We start from the raw sequence: 10,314 nt of genomic DNA on the forward strand, positions 1-10,314 counted from the left end.
TGGGATTCTGGGATAACGGAGGGACCAGTGGAAGCAATGGTCTGCATTGGAATGAAGTCCCCTTGATGGACATCTAGACTTCCTGTTTGCAAACTTTTTAGGGATCCTGGCATCTGGAAGGATCCTGGTATCTGGGATGATCCTGGAACGAAGGAGGATCCTTGAACCTGGGACGATCCTGGAACAAGGAAGGATCCTTGAACCTGGGATGATCCTGGAACAAAGGAGGATCCTTGACCCTGGGATGATCCTGGAACAAAGTAGGATCCTTGAAACTGTTGTGCTCCCGGATAGGCTCCTGAATTCATGAAGGATCCCATATGCTGGGGATAGGATCCTGCCGGCTGAAAGTGTGAGCCTGATGCCTGAGTCATTGCTGTCGATCCGAGGTGCAATCCTCTTGATTCTCCTATAATTTGCACGTCTGGAACTCCCGATGGCTGAGAAGTGATCATTGGAGTATCAAAGCTCAGAGATTTGGGCATCAGTGGGGAATGATCCTCTGCCGCTTTCTTTTGTCTTTTGAGATCTCCAATTTCCCTGAGGATCCTTTCATTAGTTTCATCATGCCGCTGCATACGATCCTTCATCTGCAAAATCAAAGTAAATACGTCACTAGTACTGGGAGTATAAGAATTCATAGCAGAAGAAGATGGAGGTTTAGAGTTAGTAGGAGTTGGTCTCTTCTCAGCATTCTTCTGGGATCCTGCCGGTGGTGGAGGCAGAGTGTTCTGGGATGAGGTGACTGCAGACATCGCCGTGGACGTATTCTTCAATGATGAAGCCATGTAATTCTTTGAAATGATTTCGAACAAAAGGTTTTCTTATGAATGAAGCACCAATTGCCCCACGGTGGGCGCCAAACTGTTTTGGTCAAAAATCACACAAGGATAATGCAACCAAACTCTATGTAAACGGGGTATGATGCTTGGTTTATTGAAAAAGTAAAGGATCACTTCAGTATGAAATATGCAAAGACACAATGATTTATACGAGGAAAAAGCCCTTGATCAATGTATGATCTCCGGCATAAAAAACCTCGGGTGATGGCAACTACCGATCACCAAACTTCAATATAAGAAAAATAGTTACAACTTTGGATGATAATGAGCTGAGTACAAGGATCACTATAGTTTCGAGTGTCTAAGCGTGTGAGAATTGTGTTGTGTGTTCTTCCGAATGGGGAAGAGTGTTATATATACAAGTGTAGGTGACCTATTTTAGGTAAAAAGACTAATAATCAGCTCATTACCCCTTTAGAAATAAAAGTAAATCTAGCCTAAATTGTTGCCCTTAAATCATGCCAAGTTTCCATATCCTTTGCAACGTCCATCTCCGATTAAGCACATGCTATAATTGTAAAGACGCGTCCTTTGATTATGATGCTAAGAGCGGATCCTGCTAGTCATTCCTACAAAACAACATTAAAGTTAATGAAAGCAACTGTTAGCATGAGGATCCTTATGATGGTCCGTGATCCTGATCCAGGAACTCTGCTGAGGATCACTATCTGCCAAAGAAACAAGGATCAGTGGCTAGGATCACATGTAAGGATCATGTATTGTAAAAATCCAGCCCTAACAATATGATTGATTTCCATCCTTTCTCGATGCTGGGCAATATGCTCCTCAGGATCCGTGGTTCCATCATAAAGCTTCATGTTGGGAGTTTGGAATCTTTTTGGAATTTCAGCATCACAAATAGGATGCACAAACCGAGATATCCTGTGGCTATCCTGGGACACTTCGGGAATTGGCTGAACCACCCCAGGCACACTGGATATCATATCATTTAGCTTCTGAAGTTCCCTAGACAATGCTGACGTCACACCTGTGTCCTGTAAAGATCCAATACTGTTAGTAGCAAGTGTATTATTATTGGACACGTTACCAGTTTGAGGATTCTGGCCATATCCTGAAGCATATCCTGAGCTCCTCATAGTTGACATCCTGACCGAGGAGGGTATTTCAGGAGTATGGTTCTGGGGATGGCTAGGCACAATATTTCCCCTATTATCCTCAGTATAAACAGCAGAACTGAAGTTCAAAGCCCTGGGCTACAAGGGAGTGACAATATCCTCAGTAGGCCTGCTTGAGCCGGATTTTAAGAGTTGTATTTCCCTTAAAATCATTCGATTGGTCTCCTGCTGCTAGCTCATTTGTTCCTGCACACTTCCAAATAAGGTTAGAATTTCAACATTAGAAGCTAAAATGGGAGCAGATCCCTGAATATTCCGAGTAGGGATAATATCCTGAGGTTGTGAAGAAGCGGGCATCCTTGGAGGAGGTGGCGGAAGCACCGAACCAGTAGTAGCAGAGGCTGTAGTAGACATAGTGGAGGAGCTCATGTTTGATCCTGAGGCCATTGTAAACAATGTGGCAAAAAGTTTTGAAAATAGAAAACCAATTAATGATTTCCCAAAGATTTTTAGTAAAGATAGCATCACTTGCCCCACGGTGGGCGCCAAATTGTTTTGGTCAAAAATTACCGAAGCAATTTAGTGATCAAATTAGTTAAGTGAGGTAGTGTGCTAAAAAGTGTGTTGGAAATATGCTGGTTGACTTGTTTAGGAAAAACAGTTTTCAGGATATGGCTCAGGATATTGAGCTATATCTACAATCAAACTATGAGCAGAAAGTAAAGGGAATGACACGAGATGTACGAGGAAAGCCCTTGATCAATCTAGATCGCCGGCATAAAACCTCGGGAGTTGACAATTGCAGCTGCCTTGTTCTTCTTATTGCTTTCAACTTCAGGATACAGTGCAGGATATCGACCAGATCACTAAGTGTTACAATGCTTTTTTGTGAAAGTAAAAGTTGCGAGAAAATAAGTGCGAGAGAGTAGTGAGTGTAGTTGTGATGCCCTATTCGATCTGGTATATCCACCTATTTATAGTAATGAAATACAAACTAAAATTCCTATAAATATGGGATGCTCCCGAATATCCCATTAATAACGTTGCAGATCGGGAAAAGCGGCTTCAACGTCTTCATTTGAACGACTTAGACCAAGTCTCCCGGAGAAAGGGTCTTCGCGAACGTTGGGCACTTGGACTCGTATTCCTGCACACAATCCATTAGTAATCCTGAGGATACCATTCAGGATGTTACCAATATCCTGAATGAGCATCCCGGATATGAATAGATATCACATAATCAAGATATAACTCAAGATATTTCCCAGGATATGGGCTTAGAATTTTACCCATAACAGTTGTAAATGTTGAAAAAGTGGCAAATGACCATCCTTAGGATATGCATTATATATAATGTATCAATATAGGATCAAGATCAAGAGAAAACCACTCCGAGTTGTGAGAACTTAGAGAACTCGGCTTTCCCGTGCAAGTTTTGCCCCCATTTTTTTCACACCCTTAGATTAAAATGTTTAGAAATGTTGCCATAAAAAAATGAAAAAATAAATTCGAAATGGTGTTTTTAGCTACTTACAGCAGCTGTAAAAATGTGATAACATAAGCATGACATTCTTTATACAGCATTTACGGCTGTCGTAAATGAAAAAAACAACTAGTTTTTATTTTTTTATTTTTTTGGAAAAGTTGATTTTTTAGGATTTTTGGTAAAAAAATCAAAAAAACCTTTCATAAGGCCAAGTTCTCTAAGTTCTCACAACTCGTATAAGTTTGCATTTTACCTTAACCCTATATATATATATATGTATATATATACATACATACATATAGATACGGGATCAAGAGAAAACGGTTGGAAGTGTGAAAACGGTGAGAACGGATCCTGGTCGAACACGTGGTAGGGGGCGCTAAATGATATGCATGGGTATGATTGTCATTGCCCACGTTCCCCTCCCTAAATCGTGTTATAATTCTGTTTCAAATAAAACTCCAAAAATTTCGTATTGGCAGTTACCTCCTTTCCAAGCTTTCGAGATCTATGGCGCCTAACATGGATTCCGTTCTACAAAGTAATATTTGATGATGTTTTAATATGTGTTCCAGCAAAACAGCAATACATATACAACAGATATGGCGTTTTGTTCTTTATGCTTGTTTCAATGTCATTTTTGTTTGGGTAAAGGGTTACCCCGGTGATTCTATTAAAAACAACCACAATTAAGAACAAGTAGTGGGGAAGAATTCTACATTAGTTCATATACAGGACATGCCCCATATATGTAAACGAAACAAAACAAAGTACATATTACATCGCATCACCTAGCCTACGTTACATCAATCCAGTAGACACGACAAAACATAACAAAAACAAAAAAAACATTCATCCTCCATCAACAAAAATGAAACTGCCACAAACTGGCAGCCCCTTCACACGAACCAAGAATTGTCTATCCATTGGAGAACTTTGTGGAAGTGGTGCTAGTCCTTGCTCTTCAAGACGAAGAATGGGTGCCTGAGGTCATAAATTCACTTGTTTCATTATAGACTTCGACAACCTCCTCATCATCCAAATCCTGCTTGTCGCTGTTCTCCGTGACCTTCTTCTACAGTCGACCCACAGTAATACCTCCACTACCGATATCATCATCCTTAAGGGCATCAAAGGGGTTGGCCGTTGAAATCTGGTTAGTCATCGGACCCTTTAAGGATGATTTTGGTTTAGGTTTTACAACCGGTCTATAAACTAACTTAGGCTTCTGATTTTTCATATGAAGACCTTGGTTATTAGTCTTCTTTTTCTTGGCACCCACAACCTGAAAGTCATCGCTGTTCTTTTCAGAATCCTCAATCAAGCCTACCTGCGGGTTCTTCGGGCACAAGTTATGATCATGACCAAAAACAAAGCAAGATGAACACCTTAAAGGTTCCCAATCATATTCAACCTTTACCTCCACCTTTGAATGACCATTACCATCTAAAGATGGGATTGCAACAGTTACACTCTTCTTTAACTCTGCCTCCGCATGAACTTCAATGAGAGCTCTAGCAAAGCTGCTTCTTCCCCAAGACTCTGCACACATCGTGGCAGTATATGAATCCAACATCTTAGGCACCCCTATCTTAGATTCCAATAAACTAAGGCTATCCTCAGTAAATTCCTCTAACGGTACATCATGCATCTTAACCCAAACTGGAATAGCTTTTATATCCTCTTTTCCCACCTTGATAGAGGCTGACCACTCCTTCAAAATTATCGGGACATTTCTAATCATCCAAGGACCATCCTCTAACATTTGATCCATCCCTTCCTTAGTTTTAAACTTAAAGAAGAAGAACCCCTTTGCATTCATCATTAGTCTAGACAGACCATATTTAACCCAGTTATTCTTCGCAAAATAATCCACCACAGGAAATGCGAGCCGTTTACCAAGAAAATACCCATACAATGTGTTAGCATACCTGTCTGTAGCTTGTTTGATGGATGACAGTGGAATAACAACATCTGCTCCATCAACCACCTCGCTAGATTCCATCACCCTAAAATTCACCTTAGGTATCTGCTTATTGTTCTTCACAGCTTTAGCGAATGATAGAGGTTCGGTAGGCCCAAATGTTCTCGGTTTCCCTTGACTTCTCGACGGATTTGCACCACCCAAATCTGATGTTGGCGAGTACCCTGTAGTAGTATAATGATCCCCATCACAATGTTTCAAGTTCTCCGAAACCCTAGTTCTGGTCGCACCTTCTCCACAGGGATTGGGACCGAAATCTTCGACAGTTCATCAATTAAGTTAATCTTCCTGGGTTCAGTGTGCAAAGCCTGAACCATTCCTTGATGCGGTAACCACGTGCTTCCATCAACATCAATCACCCAGCTAGCGAAACCATCAAAAGAATATGCAGGTTTTCCGCGATCATCTTGCGGGAAAACCCCAACTTTTTCCTGTTCATCCATACGGGTCAACATAGCTCCCTCCAATAACCAAAACAATAAACTACCATGCAGCAATAATACCAAATAATCAAGAAGCGCAACCAACAGCAAAAGGAAAATAAACCCTAATCTAGCATAATTCTAACCCATCAGTCTAGGATATAACGACGAGTTAGCATTGACGACGAATGGAAACAAAATCAGAACCCTAATTTTAGATCGCTCCTTATTGGTAATAGAATTCATATGAGAGATTGGAGAATCAATCGCTGAACACAAACCTGTTCTATAGAAGATTTCGAAAAAACCTTAGGGTTGCATGAGGAAAAAATCGCCTAGGCTAGAGAGAGAATTAGAGAGAGTTTAAGACTAACATTTTTTTTCAATGTCATTTTTTTTTTCAAAGTAATATTTGACAATGCGTTTATGTTTCAATGGTGTTCTTCATATATCCAATATTTGGCATTTTCATTATTTGTTAACAAATAGTAAGAACTGATATTTGGCGTTTTCATTATTAATATTAACTGTCGTTTGGGATCTAATATATGCTTATTGTTTACGATCAATGGCATTTTGCACCTGATTAGTTTTGAATGTTATGGAATAACATTTGTAAACATTAGTTTTGTTAATTATGGCGTTTTCATTATCACGTTATATTTGTTAATAATTCATATTGTTAATTATTCAACTTATAGCGTTTTCATACTTGTTTTATTTAATATATTTTTTTCATCATATTGTTAATTAATCAACTAATAGTGTTTTCATTATGGCGTTTTCAATTATATGTTTATCAAGTCTTGTTTATTATTCAATTAATGGTGTTTTCATCGATAATGTTATAAGGAGACAATTTCTATTTTAATGTCGTTTTTCTTAAATTGTTCTCACTGTGTTTTCTCAGGTGAGGGTTTTTCTTCGAATGAAAGGTTTTGCCCAAAACTGGTTTACCATTTATCATTCCTGACATTAGTGAATAGATAAAGCCCAAAATGGACATCATATTCCCAAGCCTCGATGATTGTTATTCAGTGTATGTTAGGTATGCTATGGCTTGTGGTCTTTCTGTCAGGAAAGGGACTGAAAAGATAAACCCCAAAGGAGACAACATATTAAGTATTACATGTGTACGAGATCTGGGGTATATAAGGACAAGAAGGTTGATACGTTGGACCCAAATCAAAAGGAACGGATTGTGCGATCCAAATTTTCAGAGAGGACTGGTTATGGAGCACATTTATGTGTAATATTTGACGCTGGATCATGGAAGGTCTATAAGTTTGTTGAGGAGCACAACCATGATTTTGTTGAATAGTCTGATAGGAATTTTCTTCCATTTGAACAACACCTCACTCAGCTCTAGAAGCATGTTATACATAGCATGTCTAAGTTAAAGTTGGGACTCGTTAAGGCGTTTAATGTTATGAAGACTTGTTTTTGCGGTTTTGAAGACGTGGGTGCAAGTAAAGTTGATTTTAAGAACTACAAGAGGCAAATTAACTTGTTTATAGGGGAATACGGTGCTGAGATGGTTATGAGACATTTGGATGAAAAACAGTTCCAGCCTAATTTCTCATATGATTTCTTCACACACGAAGAGAATCATTTGAAGGCACTTTTTTGGTTTGATGATCAATGCAAATGTAATTACCACGTCTTTGGGGATGTGGTTTCGTTTGACGCCACTTATCGTTCCAACAAGTAATATTTATAATTCTATTTTTTCTGTTTTTTTTTTTGGCATTTTCACTATTTACATGCATTGGCGTTTTGTTCTCATTTCATTGTTTTAATGGCGTTTTCATATGCAGATATTGTATGGTGTTTGTACAATTCACTGGTATAGACAATCGCCACTGCAATGTTACATTTGGTGCTGCATTATTGGCATCAGAAACTGCTGATACGTATATATGGTTGTTGAGAGTTTTTCTAAAAGTTGTTGGTTCTGAACCAAAAGTTGTTGTCACATACCAAGATCCAGCAATTAAGAAGGATATTTCTAGTGTATTTGTTGAAACGAGACATCGGTTATGCATGTGGCACGTGATGCTTAAACTTTCTCTAAAGGTTGATTTTCTTATTTTTATGTTTGGCGTTTTAAGATTATGGCATTTTGTCATTCATAGCTGTTTTTCATGTTAGTTTGTTGTTTCTAATGTATATATTTGCATGGTGTTTTCGTGTTATATATAGATTGGTGTTAGGCTATGCAATTCCACAAATTTAAAAGAACGTATTTGTGGTGTTGGGTGGACGGATATTCTTACACCCAAAGAGTTTGAATCGGATGGGAAGAGGTTATTGGAGAGTTCAATTTAGATGATAATGACTAGCTTTCAGATATTTTTGCACTTAGGGAATCTTGGATCCCTGCATACTATAGAATGGAGGAACTGTCGGGCCTTATGAGTACGACATCAAGGTCGGAGAGTGAGAACCATTTTTTGGGTCAAGTGTGCAATTCAAAATCTACTCTTGTTGAGTTCATGACTCATTATGAAACTGCAATAGAAGCACAGCATCACACGCACCGGAAAAATGATCATGAATCTCGTTACAAATGCCCCCAGTTGAAAAGTAATTACAAAGTGTTGGAGGGCTAAGCTGCTAACATATATACAAAAAATATTGTTTGTGACGTTCAAACTGAGCTAATCGATATAGTAAAACTGATGCTTCCTAATATAACACATAAACAGATGGAAAAAGGGAAATATATCAAAGAGGTTGAATCGGGATGGGAAGAGGTTATTGGAGAGTTCAATTTAGATGATAATGACTGGCTTTCAGATATTTTTGCACTTAGGGAATCTTGAATCCCTGCATACTTCAGAATGGAGGAACTGTCGGGCCTTATGCGTACGACATCGAGGTTGGAGAGTGAGAACCATTTTTGGTCAAGTGTGCAATTCATTATGAAACTGCAATAGAAGCATAGCATCACACGCACCGGAAAAATGATCATGAATCTCGTTACAAACGCCCCTAGTTGAAAAGTAATTATAAAGTGTTGGAGGGCTAAGCTGCTGACATATACACAAAAAAATATTTTTTGTGACGTTCAAACTGAGCTAATCAGGATTGGGGATTGCTTAAGTCAACGTTATGAAGATCAGCTCGATGGGTTTGTTAGGTTCTACAGAAATGATTTCCAGCAGCCTTGTACATCCTTATTCGAGGTAAACAATGGCGTTTTTTGAGTATTTTTATTTTGGCATTTTCTGAATATGGCATTTATTATATTTTTAAACATTTTCTTGCATGGATTTTTTATGTTTGTTGTTTGATGGTGTTTTATACAAACGTTATCTGCATGGTGTTTTATACATACATTATTTTTGGCGTTTTTAGGTAATGTACCGTAAGTCTGATTGCACCAGCACCTGCTCATGCGTGTGTTTTGAATAGTTTGGTTTCCTATGTAGAGATATATTTTATGTTTTGAGAATTTTGGATATTAGAGAATTTCCAAAACAATACATTTTGAATAGATGGCATAAAGAGGTTTCGCCAAATTGCTCTTCTGATTACTCAATGAGTCGTGAATTTATGACCGAGCTTGATCCCGATGTGTAAAGTATGATGCGAGAAATTATTTTTGCAACGAAGTATACTTTGAACCGTTAATCTGGTAATAAGGAGGAGCTATCCTTATACAAGTATCATGTTCAATATACGAAGAAGGTTCAAGATATGCAGATTATTGTTTCTCCTCCTAGTACTAGGGATAGATTTGCGGAGAAAACAACTCAATATTTAAACGACAAGAATCCGATAAGGGTCCCTATTTGTGAGAACATGTTTGGATCACTTCAGTTGTTCCGTTTATTGCGGAGATCTCGTATCTTGTGCGGAATCCAAGTACGAGAGTGGATTGAACAAGAACAAGTAATTATAATCAGTTTCTTATTGATTGTATTGAATTACAAAACCACGAAACCACTTTGCCAGAGTTTTCCCTCTCTAGCCAAAGTTCTGATCCAACTGAACAAGACACATCCACTATATATAGGACTCCTATATCTGAATGAAAACCTAAACACGGATGAACTTCTAGTGCGGATGGACTATATGCGTAAATCAACTGTAACATTTGTGCTTGAAATCATTATGAACAGTTCAGTTATCAATAAAACAATGTTATTTGATCCCAATGTTTGTTTGGTTATATTTTACATTTTTCATGTTTTGACTTTTGTTCAATTTCAAACTCTACATCGCTTTCTGGAGAATTATACGCAAACTGGTGCGTAAACGTACTCAGTTTAATGCGACAAATACTTCAGAACATCAACATATACTTAACATACCTTAAATAACCTTTACATAACTTAGAAATAAGTTTTGAAGGCTTTGGTATGGCAAAAACAAGTTAATTCGCTTACAGGGACTAAAATTGACAAACTGCGAAAGTATGCCAATTTGAATTGTAACAGACATTCCGGAACATGACCATAAGTTAAACACACCATAAATATCCTTTACATAGCTTAGA

The 10,314-nt window shown here is 38.2% G+C and overlaps 1 protein-coding gene across 1 annotated transcript; it reads left to right on the plus strand.

Annotated features, from left to right (window-relative positions):
* The first annotated feature begins 7,197 nt into the window (after positions 1–7,197).
* On the plus strand, positions 7,198–8,635 carry LOC110900549 (protein FAR1-RELATED SEQUENCE 5-like). Its single transcript, XM_022147435.1, has 5 exons — positions 7,198–7,517; positions 7,628–7,886; positions 8,013–8,116; positions 8,176–8,407; positions 8,519–8,635. The coding sequence occupies exons 1-5, from the start codon at positions 7,198–7,200 to the stop codon at positions 8,633–8,635; spliced, it is 1,032 nt and encodes a 343-aa protein (XP_022003127.1).
* Positions 8,636–10,314: the final 1,679 nt, after the last annotated feature.

Source organism: Helianthus annuus, chromosome 13 (assembly GCF_002127325.2).
Source record: "Helianthus annuus cultivar XRQ/B chromosome 13, HanXRQr2.0-SUNRISE, whole genome shotgun sequence".
NCBI classification, from domain to species: Eukaryota; Viridiplantae; Streptophyta; class Magnoliopsida; order Asterales; family Asteraceae; genus Helianthus; species Helianthus annuus.

Bases quoted from the DNA above. Each gene is read 5' to 3' on its own strand.
- LOC110900549 (XM_022147435.1), top strand. From the start codon at position 7,198: ATGTCTAAGTTAAAGTTGGGACTCGTTAAGGCGTTTAATGTTATGAAG. The intron at 7,887-8,012 runs GTTGATTTTCTT...TGTTATATATAG, and splicing joins TGCTTAAACTTTCTCTAAAG to ATTGGTGTTAGGCTATGCAA. The intron at 8,408-8,518 runs GTGTTGGAGGGC...ACACATAAACAG, and splicing joins AGTTGAAAAGTAATTACAAA to ATGGAAAAAGGGAAATATAT.